The following is a 17,067-nucleotide window of genomic DNA, read 5'->3' as shown; positions in this document are numbered from 1 at the left end:
ACACACACACACACACACACACACACACACACACACACACACACACACACACACACACACACACACACACACACACACACACACACACACACACACACACACACACACACACACACACACACACACACACACACACACACACACACACACACACACACACACACACACACACACACACACACACACATACATTGACATCTATGTGTATGTGTCCGTGTGTGTTACGTGTATATGAAGGTGTATATGTGGATAGGTGCAGCCCGAGGCCCCCTACGTGCTAGCCCGCACGGTAAAACATCGCCAGCAAGATTACACCGGAGTTTCGCCAGTTCCCGATGTTTTATCACGATGGCCCTCGGTTCTCCTCTCGCCATCCGCCTCCCTCTTCCCTCCGCAGTTGGCACGGCTGGCGACGTTGTCCCGTGGAAAGTTGGATGAAACTCTACGAGCGGCGGCGTCCCCGTGAATCTCGCCTCTAGAAGGAACGAGAATCTCCTAATCGTAATCCCCCGAAAATTCGCCGCAGAAATCGGCGTCAGGACTTTTTTCCTTTTCTTTTTCTTTTTTTAATATAAATCTTTCATCCAGAAAATATATTACAGATTAGCTTTCTGGCATATTTCCGTGGACGTTGTGATATCTGCCTGAAGGGATAATAAATGGAATTATGTTACAATAATACTTAGAAAAAAAAAAGAAAATTATATATATTCGATCAATAAGAATAATTTTTACAATTTATTCATTGTTATTCACTGATTGTTATTTTCATATTTAAAAAAATTTTTTTAAATTAATAAAGTAGTACAAGTATAATAAAAATTACAAAAAATATTATCAACCTTTTATTTAATAGAATTCTGATATCAAAATTTTATGGTTTTTATATTAAAACCCACATACAATTACTTAATAAATCAAATGAAATGATCATAATTATTCCAGAGTATTCACTCAAGGGTCTCAATATCAAACATGTGACACAATGGTATAAATACAACGAATACTGTTGTCCTTTGCGAAGCCACTGGAAAATCATTAATAGTATAATGAGACAGGATCCCACATTGAATGAAAGCTTGAAATGAGATCAAACCATAATCCGCCCGATATCGGTTAGGTAAAACCCACCAGCTGCAATCGATCAAATTACTGGACCATCGCGTGACGTTGCTGATTCTTGCACATTCTGTATGAAAGGCCGTTTCAAAGCGTCTCCTTTTCCATAGAACATCATGTATAAAATAACAAAGAAATCTTGATGTAACGTGGGCATTCTAATTTCTTATTCAAATTTATTTAATAAATGAATAAAAAGTTTAAATTTGCGCTTATAAAAATTACATAAAAATTATTTGTGAGGAATATCGTAAACTAAATTAAATCAATACTAAAATTATATTAAAAATTTGTTTATTAAATTTTAATTAACGATACTTTCGAAGAGTCAAATTATATTGTAAGATTTTCAAACAAAGGTTGTTTATTCCGAGTAAGTCCTTAGTCTCGCTCGATTATATTATCAATCGATTCTCGTGCGATATCAAAATCGTCAAGGGATTCTCGTGACGACAATGAGTTTATGAGTCAAAGAATTAATTCGTTTGCCCGATGTAATCAGCTGTCTGATTGTCCCATTCAAAGACTTTGGCGAATCTTCTTCCCGAAACGAATAATCTTTCTTCCATAGAACAGTTCTCCGCGGCAAACGCGCATTTGTTATCGAGTTACTGAACAGATGCGAGATTCGTGGAAGTTTGATATCGCGTGGAACTTTTCTGTTTCCCAGCTATACGGTACGACGGTAAATTTGTGTTGGATGCTAATTTACGTACTTTATACATGCGCGTGTTCTATGAATTGATCTATACAGTGTGCGTTATACAGAATGCCCGCGTATATACGCGTTTGCATGTGCAAAATGAGGATGCTCCTCATCGTAAACTAAAAAGCTGCTTAATATAAAATTTAACTCTTTTTATTGCGATATTCTTTTGTGAATCTGTAAAAAAAGCACACGTTTTAAATTTTAACTTTATATTTTATGATAATTTTGCAGAAAAGCTGGAATATATATTGGATCCCTTTTTACCATATATATTCCGCTCTCCACGGCTCAAAACTCAATACCCACGTCACAATATATCCGCGCAATCTATCTCCAATTTTCCAACGCCATACGTGATCGTGCCGCGAACTTACTTCCGATTTGCGGCTGGAGCGAGTATGGGAGGAGGCGAGTCTCTCCGTACTTCGTAGATGGAAATCATTCGAAAGCGCCGAACGCGTGCAATGCGTCGCTCTAATCCGATTATTCTCGGCGATTAATTCTCTTGTCTATCGCGCGTATATCCTTCCTTTTAGCCGGCTTTCGAACGTAGTCAGTCCATCTAATTGCCCTGTTCGGTTTGCGCTGTCCTAATTGTTTGTTCCGTCGCCAGAGACAGTATGCAGATGTCGACGACACAACGACGATGGACGTCGGAGAGGTACCGTAACGTCTTTGGTACAATCGGCAGAATCTGGAATGTGTCGCATTAGGTCACTTTGACATACAATTCGGTGTAATTATCGAGATTAATCGTCCTGCATTGTAGAAAATCTTTGCACAATCAATCGCGTATCAATCATATTAATTCTTTCAAATCTGACGGCGCAAGAATTTAATATCGCAAATAATTTTTTATTTTCAATTTTGTCATTTCCAATTCTATTGTCAGGTTTTATAAAATCGAATCCCAGACATTATCAAATGATATATAAAATTTTTTTTATTCTGTAATAAATGATATTTCAAAATAGTATTTCAATAATATTTAAAGAATATCACGATATAAAGAATTTTTATGCATTATCATATACGAGCAACATGCAAAAAAATTTCTTCGAAAAATTAAGCGAGCATTGAAATATCGGAACGCTGAACAATTCGCTAATTTATTCTATGCAGCTGCTCGTTTCCGCGATATATTCGAAAACTGACATCGATAATCGACATCGTCCGTCTGATTGCCTACCGGATACATAACGGTACGTATGCGTAATTATTTAGGACGGAATTAATAGTAACGTGATTTTAAATATGTCCCGCTAATGCGTGCTGCGTTTCCGATCGGTTTAATATCAGTCGGGACAATGTTGGATATCCACTTAACTATTCATCCATTCCCAGCAATATTAATTCACGTGACCGGGAAATGTACACACCGACGAAACCGGCTGTTTTGACGAAAAAAAAATATACTTTATTATTTTTTGAAAAGTCAAAACGTTCGACGTACCGTCGACTCCCGCTATACAAGGCTTGATTAAACATTCATCAAATCCCTCCATAAAGCAGACATTCCGACCGATTGCTGAAAATTGCCGAATACTCGTCGGCTGCACGACATAAATGCAAACACGATGATGGAAGGGCATCGGAGTAATTACATGATGAATGCAACTGGATATTTTGTATTTTCAAAAAATTTGAAAATTCATTCTAACAACGAAATGCATAATTAGAATCTCATATATATATATATATATTATTCTCATTTTTTTCATATCGATTTCTCTTCACGAATGCCTAAATGTTTTATGAAATATAAGTTTTGAATTAAATTTCTGATTTATCAAGATTGTACTTCATGATCTTCTAATTATTTATATATACATGCATTTATATATATATATATATATATATGCCTAAGATATTTTTAGTAATAGCATTCTGTACTCTCGTTCGAAACGTGCATTGTTATTGCGCTGTTATACGTATTGTGGTGAATGGGATGCTAGCCGAGATCATTATTTCTCAGCTCGATGCAGAAGCGTGAGAACCTTCTTAGGTACATAAAAGCCGCGGCGATCGGTAGAGGCGACGCTTTGTGAGTCGCGAGCTCGAGTGAGCATTACGCCTAAGCAAGTGCGCGCAACATCCTTGAAAAGTAGTCCAAGTGAATAATGACTCGGAACAATGTGAACATATGAGGGCAACGTTACTTCGTGCTCGCGACTTTGCCATTGCATTCTTTGACGCGATGCAGCAGCACTTTGCGCGACTTGTCACATTTCCTATTCAGAAGTCGACGCGTATTTTTGTCACACATACGAGAAAGTAACGATCGCGATCACAAAGCGGTAACATTCGTCGCGAACATAATCACGCGTTGAAGCATGTGAAGTCAGCGTGAGTAACAAAAAATAGACTCAAATGTTCAGGCCTCTGAAATAAAACATTTCCGAATAATGCGTGAGATAAGTAAGAAAAATAAAATCCCGTTACACCGACATAATTACGTAAAAACTGATATGTATCCAGATTTTATTTCGATTCATTTTTACTCATTTTATATATATCACTATTTTTTGGAAGAAATAATGTAATTATTATTTCGTTCTGTGATTCATGTAACGTGGCAGCATTTTTGTGATTAAATAATATGTGATTATGATACATCATTTTATTTCTGTATGTACACAACTTTCTCTCTTCAGCGACATTCCTTTCGTCTATGAATTTTCTATTTAATTATAAATTATATCGATAATAATTTTAGGAACTCGCAAATGCACTTTAGATAAAAATATCAATTAATATTTCTTTCTTGAAACTGCCAATTATCATATGACAATTGGAATCACGTGGCCGCAATTTCCTGTGAGATACCTCCGTGGCGGCGGAGAAAACTGCGGGATCCATTGAATCACGAGGCAATCGACGACTGAGTCGAGGATATTTGAGGTCGTTCTTCTCTTGCCTCTCGTTCGCACCCTGCCATTTGTCTTTCCCATCCATGAAAGACTCACCCTAGCGATCGCCCTCGACGGCTCACACAGGCTCGTCTCGAAGAAAATCATAAAAGTTTTAGCCTACTGCAACTTCGAGATACGAGCTGCGATTTCTCATGTGTGCCTGGAAAGAAGGTTTTTGATGTTAGTCGCCTCATGACACTCTCGATCGCTTTGTTACTCCTTTCTTAAGCTACGTGTAGACATGATATCTAAGAAAGAAAGTGTGAGGTAGTGATATAATCCCGTTTTCTTCTGAAATGTAAAATTATTCTTAGCGATAAATGAGACTTTGATTTACAAGCATTATTTGTCGCTCAAATCACAATATATTTTAACGGAATATTAACTTGCTAAGAATTGTGTAAATAATAATTAATTACGATTAGACAAAAATTAAATTCTTGTACGCTCGTCAGCTTTTGAATTCTCTCAATGATTATCGCTTTCGAATACGCAAATATTCTTTAAAAAATCTTAGTCATCGGTAACAATTATTCATTCTAAAAATAAAAAAATTTTCTGAAAAGGATTTTTTTTTTAAGTCAATTATTTTTTTCTTGCCTTTTCTGTTTCGTATGCGTCGTATGCGTCGAAATGCCACAGCGTTTATCCGATGATGGAAATTTTGGATATGATCCCTCACATTGAAGCGTAATTAATTAATGCAGAAGTAGCGCGCTTCAACGTTCTGCCATTCGCAATCGCATTTTCTAGATTGAAGGTAATTAAGAGCTTATTATTATATTGTAACGCGTATTAAAACGCGTACATGTATCCGCGTACATCGTGGCAATTTGTTACGCTTTGTGAATTAGTTGCCGGCAAATTTATTAGTTGTTGAATTTATTAGCATAATTTTCCCCCAGCGCGCTAACGAACCTTCTCGCGCTTCGATCCACACGTGATTTTCTCGTAAATATCTAGTCCTTAGTTGTGTGCCTCGTGCTCATATTTTTCAGACGCGTCGTTCACATTTATCTAATTCTTTAACCGACGTTTGCATAGCATTTAAATAGCGTAAAGCAAAATGGAGATTAAACCTTAAATATGCGGTTCTTTAAAATCTACAAAAAAAGTTTGCTGACCTAAATTCAAACTAATATGAATGACCGAAAAATCTGAGGATTTTCCCGAATTAAATTTTTTGTAACGGTGCAAACGAATAGCAAAATTGTACTCTACATTTAAATATAAATGGCTTGGAGAGTAATCTAATTACAGTATTAATTAGAACGATACCTTGTATATTAGAGAGTCGCAAATATAAGTAGCGTACGATTGAATTTCTTCTTTCGTTGAAAAGAAGTCGATTTCGAGATTAGCTGAAGAATTCAAATGAGAAAAAAAGTTTAGAGAACGTTTTCTAGAAAAATTTTTAAACTTTTTCAGTAAAGTGAAAAAAAATGCATGACACCAAAGGAATCACCTATTTTTCTCTTTTTTTTTCTCTCCAGAGCGTGTACAATCTGCTAGGCGAGACGCTGTCGAGGCTGCAACAGTATGCGGAAGCGGAGAGGTGGTTTCAGGCGAGTTTGGCCAGCCAGCCTGACCACGTGCCGGCCCACATCACTTACGGGAAACTTTTGGCACGGAACGTAAGTAGCCGTCGTTTTGCTTTTAGATCGCCATCGCCTGCCATCGCCGCTCTATTTCACCTTATCGCGATCTACTTTCCAAGTCTGACTATATCGACCGTTACCACTTGAGAAACTTCTACCGCGATACGCAATATAATGCGCGATATAAACGTATCTGGGTCAATACAAAGTCCCCGCTCCTCCCCGTGCTCTTGCATCTTCGAAACTCGATTTATTTCGCGCCATAAATATCAACTATATACGCCGATGGTATTAGCGAACAACAAAATTTTTGTCAACAAACAAAATTTTTTTAGGGCATTCAGCGCTGAATGTAAATCTACATGTCAAATATTCCATGTCAGATATTGTTGATATTTTTTTTGTGACACTCACTTTTATGAGTAAACGTTGCACATTGTAAAAATTTTCAACGAAAATTATGATGTGTTCTGTCGCAAAATTCACAAAATTTGAAAATGTTGTTTATTATAATCTTGTAAAGTTTGATTTTCGCCGATTTACACGCGTATTTCTCACTACCATTAGAAATACATTTATATTTAGCGTGACATATACACACAATTTAATGGATATAATATATTCAAAAATCTTGTCCAATCTTGTAATAGAACAAGCTCCTCAACCGGTAGCAACCGCCAGGGGGAGGGGGGACAGACAGGGCTATCGAGTTCGCGGTGGCTCACAAGTCGCCTCTGCTTTCTCTCTCTTTAGTCGAGCCGCGTCCTGGAAGCGGAGAGATGGTTCCTGAGGGCTCGCAGGTTGGCGCCGGACGATCCCAGCGTACACCATCATTACGGTAAGGCGCGACCAAGAGCTCCCTTAATTGCGACCGCGAGAAAGCGTCGTCTCCCTCATCGACGTCATTCGGAATTCGACAGTAGGCGTCTCCGATTACTATCTCCTTTTTCCATCGTCGTTTCGCCCTCGCCGAGCCGAGATTCGTCTTCCGGCTCTCGACCGCATCGTAATTTAAATATCTAATGCCCGTATTTGTAGTCGTCTCCGGCGGTGATAAGGGAAAATCCTCGTTCATTATTAAAGCAATGAAATATACGCTCTTTTAAGCACTTCGCCTTTGCATCCGCCGAACGTACCCTGCGAGAGGATCTTCCCTCTTTTCCTCTCTTTCTCATCATCTCACTAGTCGCCGCAACTGAGACCCTATTGTAACAACGGTATAATTGATTCCCGATCCCCGAATTCGTTTTGAAAAGAAGTCCTCGAGATTCCGTTCAGCAGGGAAGGGGAGTCGCGACGGGAGAGAATCAAAGAACTAAGATTCGAAGAGTCGCTTAACGGGAGGGGGAGATAAGAGGATTGTCGACTCGTCGAGCCGCTATAAATACCGTTGTAATATTTCCTGCGGGATGATAGTCGATCTGACAAGAGGAGGGGCGGACGGGCTAATCGAAAAGAAAGATGGATACCAGTGGATACGGGGATGAGTCGGGATGTCGGGGATGGATCCGACGGTATTGAAATTCCGGGGAAATACGACGACGTTTCAGGATGTCGGTCGTGTTAAATCGCGTCGAAATATGGAGACAATCTTTTGCCGCGTGCAATCTGCCGTGTATCTTCCTTCCATTCCGCTCAGTATTGAACGTTCGTTATTAATATAATTAGCTGACATAATCTATAAAAAGACTATCCTCTTATTTAATAAGTTAATAATAAATGGAACGTCCATATAATTTTAGATTGAAGACTTGATAAATATCTTGAGTTTCTATCTTCTTGTTTATTGAAGACGTTCAGATTAAAAATACCGCTATTATAAGAAAAAAATATTATTTTGTTGTATTTACACTTCTCAGTTTCTGAAATTTTCTATTTAAAGCGCTGCAAAAATTTGTTCAAAAATATTTTCCTTTTGCAGTACCTAAATAACGAATTATTGAACGGATATACATTAAATAAATATTAAATAAATAAATTGCCATATTGATTAAAGATTTATTAAGCGATTTAATCTAGTTGTTACACGAGATATAAATCAATCGAATGCGATGCGAATGTCTCGCGACACGCACAATGTCTGTTTGCAAAATTTCCAGGGCTGTTCCTGACGTCGCAGGGTCGACTGGTGGAGGCTGCCGAGGAACAGCTGCGAGCGGCCGAGCTGTCGCGATCCGATTACGAGCTGTCGGTCGCGGCGGCCTCGGCGCTGAGACAGGCCGATCGTCGCGATGAGGCCGAGGTCTGGTACCGACACGCGGCCAGTTTGAGGCCGCACGAGGCCCGCAGTCACACGAATCTCGGCGCAATCTTACACTTGAACGGCAAGTACAAGCAGGCCGCCGCGGCTTACAAGGAGGCTCTCAGGTTGCAGCCAGGCGACGCGACGACCATAACGAATCTGCACAAATTGGCGGCGATCTTGGCGTGACCTGAAGAAACCAAAGACGACGGTGATGGTGAAAGAAAGCGAGGACGAAGGGACGATGAGACAGCGAGACGAGACGAGAGGAGCGACGGTGTGTATCATATGAATCCGCGTGACAAGGAGGATCCCATCTTACCGATCTTACCGTGTATCCCGAAATCCCTTACCGGCCCGATCTTCCTACCGATATTCGTTTATATCTCTGCGTTGTCGGTGACGCGCGTGTTTGTCATTCATGTCGACGACGCGCGGCCGACTCGTATCGCCTGCTATGGTATGTAAAGAATAAAGCTTCCTTTATTTTTCTCTAATACACGACGTATGTTTCATTATTCTTGTGAATCCTTTTCCCTTCTACAGATTAATAAGTAGTACTGCAGGATGGAATTATATTATCAGATCGCTTCTTCATATTGTATTGCAGGAAAAATATTCGAGATATTTTTTTAAATACGAGAAAAGTTTTATAAGAAATATATCGAATACCGATTTTCTCCTTGATCTTTCAATCGTAGAATGAAGGGGATAATAGATTAAAAGAAAGCTGAGGTATAATCAATTGATTCTTGTTAATAGATATTTTCAAATTTTTCTTAACGCGAAATGCCTTCTTTTTCCTATATACACACAGAGCAGGTAAGTTTTAAATTTGATGAGAGCAGATCGATAATTATTTGGAGATACTTAGCTCCATCATGTCGTCACTTTCCCATCTATAAATCAATCGCCTTAAAGTGAAAAAAGAAGATCAAAAAGTCAGATCAAAATGTTTTGCGCGTCGTTCGAGAGGATTACTTGCGATTTCTTTGATGGAACTTTAGATGAAATACCACAGGAATTCACTGATGAAAAGAGTACTGTGCACTTTAGATGTTATTTTCTCCACATTAATGCTAAATACTTTTGCTGAAACTTTTAATTTGTTGTTGCATTCATAATCTCAATTCCAGTTTATAAAGATTTTCCTTTTTTATTATCACCATTACACAGTTTTCCCTTGTTAAATATACGAAATGTATTAAACGAAGTGGCTAGATTCACCATTAGAATTTTCTGCGGCAGATATTCGGATATCCTCTCTTTCTCTCCGCCGACGAGGCGCTGAAGCTCCATTAATATCGAATCTATTTGCACGGAGGTACCAACTGGAATATTTAAGTTTACACTTTAAATCACACCCCCGAGCGAGTGCCAACGGTGCGAGCGAGCTCGAGGGCGAGATCGTGAAGGGATGACGGATGGAGAAACGGCAAAGAGAAAGAGAAAGAGAGAGGGAGAAGGAAGGTGAGAAAGGGTGAAAAAGCGGGCACACGGAGCCACCTGTCGCTCCTGTCGCATTGCTGGAGACAGTCTCGGCAAACACTCCGCGACCGTCGCGACGGTGGCGGCGGTTACGAAGCTTTGTTCCGCGAAGAACTCGCTTCGTTATCTTTAAAGCGGAACACCGTCAAGAGCGTCTTTGCTCCCCAAGACGACGACTCGCTCCGCTCGGCGGAATGTGCCACCTCGGCCATCTTATTTTTCACCAACCTATCCATCATTACAGTTCCCTGCGTTACTTTCTCTTTACACCTTTATATTCTCTCCATCCTATCTTTATTCGTTTTCCAACTTTCCTTATATTCTCATACTTCTTTTTTTGTTCGTTTTGTTTTATGCTTCGTGAGGTAAATTAACTTTCTGCATCTGAATTTAAGGATTAATTTCAGTCTTTTTTACAAGATACATTATATTTTGTTTTTTACAAACTCACATCACATTATTGCGAATATCATAACCATTTTTTGTCCTATGATTGTTCACATTCGACATTATTAATGATAATTTTTAAAAATATTGATTGAAGAAGCAAAATGATAATATTGAGAATAACAATAGAAGAATTAATAAAGTGATATTAACGTATCATCCATTTTGCAATGTATTATATTTTGCCAATGCTATTCAAAGTTAGATATATTTATATGCAATGACACTTCGTTTTTTATAAACTTGAAGTCGTGTTTCCATCTTTTTTTCCGTCAGTTTTCACGCCGTCTTTTTTTCTCTGCATTATTTTATCTCAATTTCTTACCTTAGAGTCTTCTTTCAGTCTCAGAGGAGATCCTTTATATCTTGTATATAATCCCTTATCTGTCTCCTTTTTAATACTTTAACAATACCCGACTGCCATCTCATATTTCACATTAACGTTAACGATCACAATGTTATTTTTATTTTCTATCCTTTTATAAAGAACCCCGTCAATTTTTATTATTATACTATGTTACTGCCTCTCTATCTTTTTATACATTTTACATCATATTTTTTTTATTTCTATCAATTTATATAAATTGATGGAACAATTGATAAAACAATTTAATTTTTTTATTGTTATTTCTACGCCCACCTTTTATTCATATTTATTTTTTAATTTGTCTTAAATACTTCAACTCCAGGATACTTACTTTCAGGATTAACATTTGTATTCCCATCAGTTTCATTTCAACTGTAAAAAAAAAACATATCGCGGACAAAATACGACAACCGTCACGTTTCGCAGAGTTTTCAAGAGAAAGTCAAGCTTTTGTTTCTTTTATCTATTTTTCGACTTTTACTTTTACATTATCTTACTTTTAGTATGCCTTCACTCGCCGTCCGCATTTATCTTTCTCTCTTATCCGCTACGAGCAAACATCATCGATTTTTAGATGCAATAAATGTGGCCCTTCGCCCAGCAATCCGACTGCCACGCGTGCAGTTTTATAAGCTTACAAGTATTATCATCATCCCCTTAGTTCGTTGTTCCGGTTCACTCCGCATTTACCTCGCATTCCCTGCGATTTGTTTGAATCCGTTTACGTGATTTTCCATCTCTCGGCCTCTCTGTCTTTCTCTATCTCGCAACTCCGCATACACGAATGCACGTCTGCGCAATCCTTTGCCGCAGTTAACGACATTCGAATGCCGGCTTTACCGATGTACCTTGTAACATTACCGAGATCCTTGCATTTCCTCGCGTTTATTCTGCTGCCTTATATTTTTCCATGATATCTTTGACTCTCGTTATTTATTGAAATTGTCGATGCTGAATCAATAACTATTTTCAAATGGTTATTACACTGAGAAAAAAATGCTGTTGAATCAACAGCATAGTCTAATTGGAAATAATTTTGTTAATTCAATGACATTATTAATGAAACAGTATATCATGCTCTTGATTTAATAATCAAGATCTTCGACTAAGCATTTTTTTTCAATGTAAGTATAATGTTTCTTAAAAATTAAAAGCGTAACGTAATAAAAATCTCTCTTCCTATTTCTTTTTTTTTAGATTTATTTTTTTTTTCGTTCTCATATAAATACATATGTAATCAATTTTAATCTCTGCTTTTATCTAATTATGCTTTCTGTGTCGTATATTATTTTCAGTTATAACTATATTATAATATTCAGTTATAACTATTTTCAGTAATAAGTATTCTTCCTACATTACAATAAATTTATCTCTTTCTCTCTCATCCCTTGCTTCTTCTCTATTTTTGTTTTCTAACTGCCATCATATTTTCATTAACTTTTGCTCGCCATCTTTGCTAATTCGTTCGCAAGCCCGAACATGTAACTGGCGCCGGATTACTATCATCGTCGTTATTTTTTCGCTTTTATCCTTCTCCTTGCCCTTCTCCCATTCTTTCTTTATATTTATCCGTGTCCCTCTTAGATCTACGTGACCATTTTCTACGCTTTTTTGCGTCGCCGTAAAAAGACCGTCGAGTCGTCTGACCTCTCCGCTCGTTCATGATTTAGCAATAAGTACGACGCTTTTATCTCTCCTTTCATGCCCTCGTGCTATCTTGCGCCTTATTGATACTGCCGACCTTTTTTCCTGATCCACCATAAGCATCATTTCGCTTTTACAACTATTGGTGAACAAAACATGCAAATTATCCCGATTATTTACTTAGAGCGTGTACGATTTATATATTTGTTTAGTATTTCTCCTATAGAACATTTATCTTTCTCTTAAATGCACAAATCACACAGTTCTTGATAGTTTAATCATTGTCTCGTTTGATTTACTGTATCGCATACTACAGCGCATCATCGTCATAACAGATTCGAGAAAACATCATCTAAAAGACGACGAATCTACATCGTATAACACGAGAATTCAGGGCTAAACTGATCGCGACAAAAATCACGTCACAATCTTCCGCAACGGCACTAAGGATTTCTTTTTCAAGGGGATGAACGACTTTGACGTAAAATAGGTTTTCCCCGCCATTGCTTTTTTCAATGACCTTTTCTTCTCTTTATCCTCCTTCTCGCAATCTACGTCACGCGCTGCATATAAGCGCTTGTATTCGTACGCCCTTCCACGTCTTATCTCGCGCATCTTATTCCTTTTTGCGCGAAACTCGCCATCGCCCTTTTGCCTTCCTCACTTTATTTCTTTACATCATATCGCCGGAACGCAATAAGAGATGGCCAGATAGACGAACATTTATTATGCCGTAGGAGTCCCCCGGGAACGACCCCCATTCCCATCCCCTATGTCTCGGAAGTGAGAGAAAAGCGAGAACGTGCAAAAATGATTCGCTAAGAAAAATACTGAGGATCAGTCCGCGACAGCCTTGGCTAATCTTTTTATTTCAGAATTATTTTTTCATCCCTAGAAAAACGTATTTTTTTTTTTTATATGGAACAGAACAGAGGATGCTATGCAATTTCGCAAATTAGATAAAAATGTAGGAAGGGGATGCTTAAACTCGATTGAGATCCAAGCGCGGAATTTGAAGCCGAAACCCGTTTTTACTTTGTACAATTGCCGCAATTTCATATATAAAGAATGTCGCATAGCGGTGCAAACGATAATGCCTTAAACTGGGAAAACACGTGCGCGGTGCAGATGACAAAACTAGATATTAAGCGCGCTTGTTACTCGGTAAATATCTATCTCCATTCATGTCGGTGGCCGCGCGAGCTGTAACGCGGCGTAATAAAGGTGATGGCACACCGGTGTGCAGTTCGGCGCGACGGAAACGAGAAACGACAGCCGGGGGAAACGGGGTGGAAGCGATGCCGGGTCGTTATTGTAACGATGTGTACCGAACAATTCTGAAATTCGATGTGCACCGGTGGAGTGGCTCCGGCGATGGTGGATGATCGATGCGACGAAGCGATAAGGCGACGGGTGTATTATTGCAGCGCGGTATGAAACAGTAAGAAGTTCCCATGAGTGATTGACGTCACGGCGCGCGCGGGCGCGCGCGACGACTGAAAACTTGGAATTACTTACCCGTGTGATCGATCACCGACGTGATAGTTAGCTTATAAATAATAATAGTAGCACTGCGCGTAACTCGTCCTATTCCCGTCCTGGACATCATCGTTCTCCCACCGCGTCGGAAATCCCGCATACAATCGTTCGATCAAATAATTAAAACGCGTCTTTCAGGGTGGGAAGAGAGCGTGACGCGTTATATTAACTCACCGTGTATAAAAGATCACGTAAAAAAGGCGGTAGCGAAGAATGGAGAGACATAAAATGAGGGTGGGCGAATTTTCCGCAAAGACCCTCTTCGTCATGGGCCGCCAATCACGGCTGAAATAAATCGGCTCATTAACCACGATTCGTCAAAGCGAAAGACAAACAGCGAAGCGCGTCATGGTGGATGGAAGCGGTAGTGACTGGTGACGGCGGCGGCGGCGTCGTCGTCGAAGGGAGAGAAACAACAGGACTTGCTCACAGATCCTGCCGCAGGTAAGCCAAGAGATACAGGCGAGCGAGTCCACCGTATCCCGGAGGGACAGCAGGTGCATTCGTGCAGCTTGATGAAATATTCCGCAGGGTCGCGTCACCCGAGATTACGAGATCGGTACTCGGTGGTACACGGCAGGTGGGAGGTCAAACGGTACTTCGCCGCTACCGGTCCCGATCTCGCCGCAGCGAAACTTCCCTGATTTACCCATTGCCACCGCAAAACGGAACTGGAGCAACGGATGATGGAAAATTCGTAAACCCGCGGATTGCGGTGGCACATTATAAATGCGCAAGAAGCGAAGAGGGAAAGATCAGAATAGGTCAGAGTAAAACGCGGTATATTTCGTATCTTAAACTATCCCTACGGTAACGTGCGAATTTAACAAACTTATAAAATACATTGCATAAATAAATAAATATAAAAAAGTAAACTGTATACTAAAGTAAAAACTCTAATGTATGTAATTAACGAAGTTGAGAAAAAAATCTAAGAAGAGGATTAAAATTTACGACGACGGGAGCTACCGTTAATTTTCAGCTAACAGCCTCAAGTTTTCTAAATATGGTTCTCTACTGTAATAACCGGGGGATCTTGTTAGTTATACAGGTTTTGCAGGTGCGACTCGCGCGAGACTTTTTCACGAGACTGCGTTTTATTTCGCGCCATGCGCCGGAAGTGCTATTGGCAAGGCTGTCATAGAGAGATAGCGGTGAGCTCTAACTTGGTGAGAACGGAAATAAAGAGCGCAAATTGTTGTCACTGCGAACCGTGTCGATCTATCACCGCGCGCGCGACTTCTACTCTTTTCTGTTTTTTTTTTTTTTTTTTTTTCGTTCCTTTCCTTTTCCTTCCCCTTTTTCACTCCCGTGTAGTTAAACTCGCTTGCACTTCCAATGGAATGCGACGTGAATGTCGATGAGCCGTGACAGGGCGGAATTCACTAGCGACTTAACGACAGCGTTCTTGTCGTCGCTGCATCTCGCAAGTCAGTTTTAAACGACACGCCGAGTCCCGCTACAAGAAGCTGCTGCTGGTGCTGCTGCTGCTGCTGCTTCAATAGTTTCGACTGTTGACATTCATGCTGGGTCGTAAACGGCGCTATTTAACGGATTCTCCAATTATTAGAAGTGCCTTTAATAACGATCCTCGTCGAAAGGAGCGACGATAGTTAAAGCAAATACAGCTGGAAATCTTCCTTCTGAAACATTTTTAATACGATTGTCCTAATTATTAATTTATTTCTTATTATTATTTATTATTTTTCCCCCTTTTTTCTCTTTTTCCCTATTACTCTTTTTCCTTAAAAATTATTGCTTACAATTATTACTTATCAATTAATATCTTTAATATCAAAGACGCTATTTCACGCTAATACTAAATAAGCTTTAGCAATAAACTTACCATAATGCGAACTGAAATCCCGAATTGGACCTCCAGTTAATACCGTATCCCGAGCAAGGGAATATTGCAGATGTGCGTACGCGTACTGCGCCACGACGCTTCCGACCTGACGTCACATCCGCCCGCCTAAGCGAAACGGGCGGCTGTACTCGTCCACGTTGTTACCATACGGACACGGTGGCCGGTACCACCACCGTCACAATGTTATGCTCGATTAACGTGGAAACGGACAAAGCCCCGGCCTTCGTGTAGAGTGTCCGACATGCCGTTAATCGCTGACTTTAATAAGCACGCCCGGAGAGCTTGCGAGGACCCGGCGGCCCGCGATGACAATCGATCGCACCGACGCCGTCATTGTAACGCTTCCGAGCGAAGTTGCACAATGAATCTCGGCAACTTCGGTTTAACTATAACAATGTAAGTTCAGCAAACTAGTATAAAGGATGAAATCACGATCGGAGAATTGAGGATCGCTTGCCTGACCCTGAGAAGGGAATCCTTCCATTTTTTTTTTTTTTTTATTTATATTCAACATTTCTCATGTAAGTCTAGTCTAAAATTGTAAATCTCTCGCTTTGTCGGCTGTAAATTCCAGAACGCCTGATAAAAAAAAATTTTTTTCCAAAGCGATTAATAAACGCTTAAAAGCATTTTAGAATAATACTTCGATCTCTTTGTCGAGGAAGAAAGTTGTTGAGAAATAATACTCAAGGGCACTTTCGCAAACGCGGAGAGCTTGTATAAGGGCCCGCAAATTAATACGAGTTAAATGTGAAGAGGAAGAGCGGTCTCGAGGCAGTTTGCAAAGCGTAACATTTAGCTTACGGAGAAATATCTATTACCCTAATGCGCCCTAATACGCTTGAATGTGTCCGTTGCAGACTAATTATCTTAATGTCGGCCTTCGTAGTGCCGTAACGTTTTAGGAAAATTTGATTACTGCGGATAAAGTCGGAGCGGAGGGCGCATTTCAGATAGAATGTAACCCGTTTGTAGATCTTAGAAATTATGAGAAACAGAAAAATATTATCAAAGATCAAAGTTAGATCGTGAATATTAATATGTTCAAAGCGGATAATCCGCAACATTTATCCTTCTGTCGAGAATATTAATTTATTAATTAAAGTTGAATGTATCTTTAATGATTATATAATAA

General features: G+C 39.5%; 1 protein-coding gene and 1 long non-coding RNA gene across 4 annotated transcripts in view; one reads left to right on the top strand and one right to left on the bottom strand.

Moving 5' to 3' along the window:
• Positions 1-9,079, top strand: part of Tmtc2 (Transmembrane O-mannosyltransferase targeting cadherins 2) — a 194,545-nt gene extending 185,466 nt beyond the window's left edge. The window contains exons 8-10 of one of the 3 annotated variants that reach the window (XR_016141111.1): positions 6,234-6,374; positions 6,989-7,176; positions 8,438-8,501. Coding sequence is in view for 2 of the 3 variants with exons in the window: in XM_011647049.2 (XP_011645351.1) it covers positions 6,234-6,374; positions 7,092-7,176; positions 8,438-8,769 (558 nt within the window). In the remaining variant the exon portion in view is untranslated. Of the gene's footprint in view, positions 1-6,233; positions 6,375-6,988; positions 7,177-8,437 lie in introns of all 3 variants that reach the window. The other 2 variants (XM_011647049.2, XM_089083943.1) reach the window with 2 other exon arrangements.
• The window catches only part of LOC148938181 (uncharacterized), a 30,227-nt gene continuing 17,809 nt past the window's right edge, over positions 4,650-17,067 (bottom strand). The window contains exon 3 of the long non-coding RNA XR_016141165.1: positions 4,650-4,900. This is a non-coding gene — a long non-coding RNA (uncharacterized LOC148938181). The remainder of the gene's footprint in view (positions 4,901-17,067) is intronic.

Source organism: Pogonomyrmex barbatus, unplaced genomic scaffold (genome assembly GCF_055798465.1).
Source record: "Pogonomyrmex barbatus isolate J1 unplaced genomic scaffold, ASM5579846v1 scaffold1, whole genome shotgun sequence".
Taxonomy (NCBI): domain Eukaryota; kingdom Metazoa; phylum Arthropoda; class Insecta; order Hymenoptera; family Formicidae; genus Pogonomyrmex; species Pogonomyrmex barbatus.
Note: the sequence above shows the minus strand (reverse complement) of the source record. Positions and strands in the feature narration are given on the sequence as shown.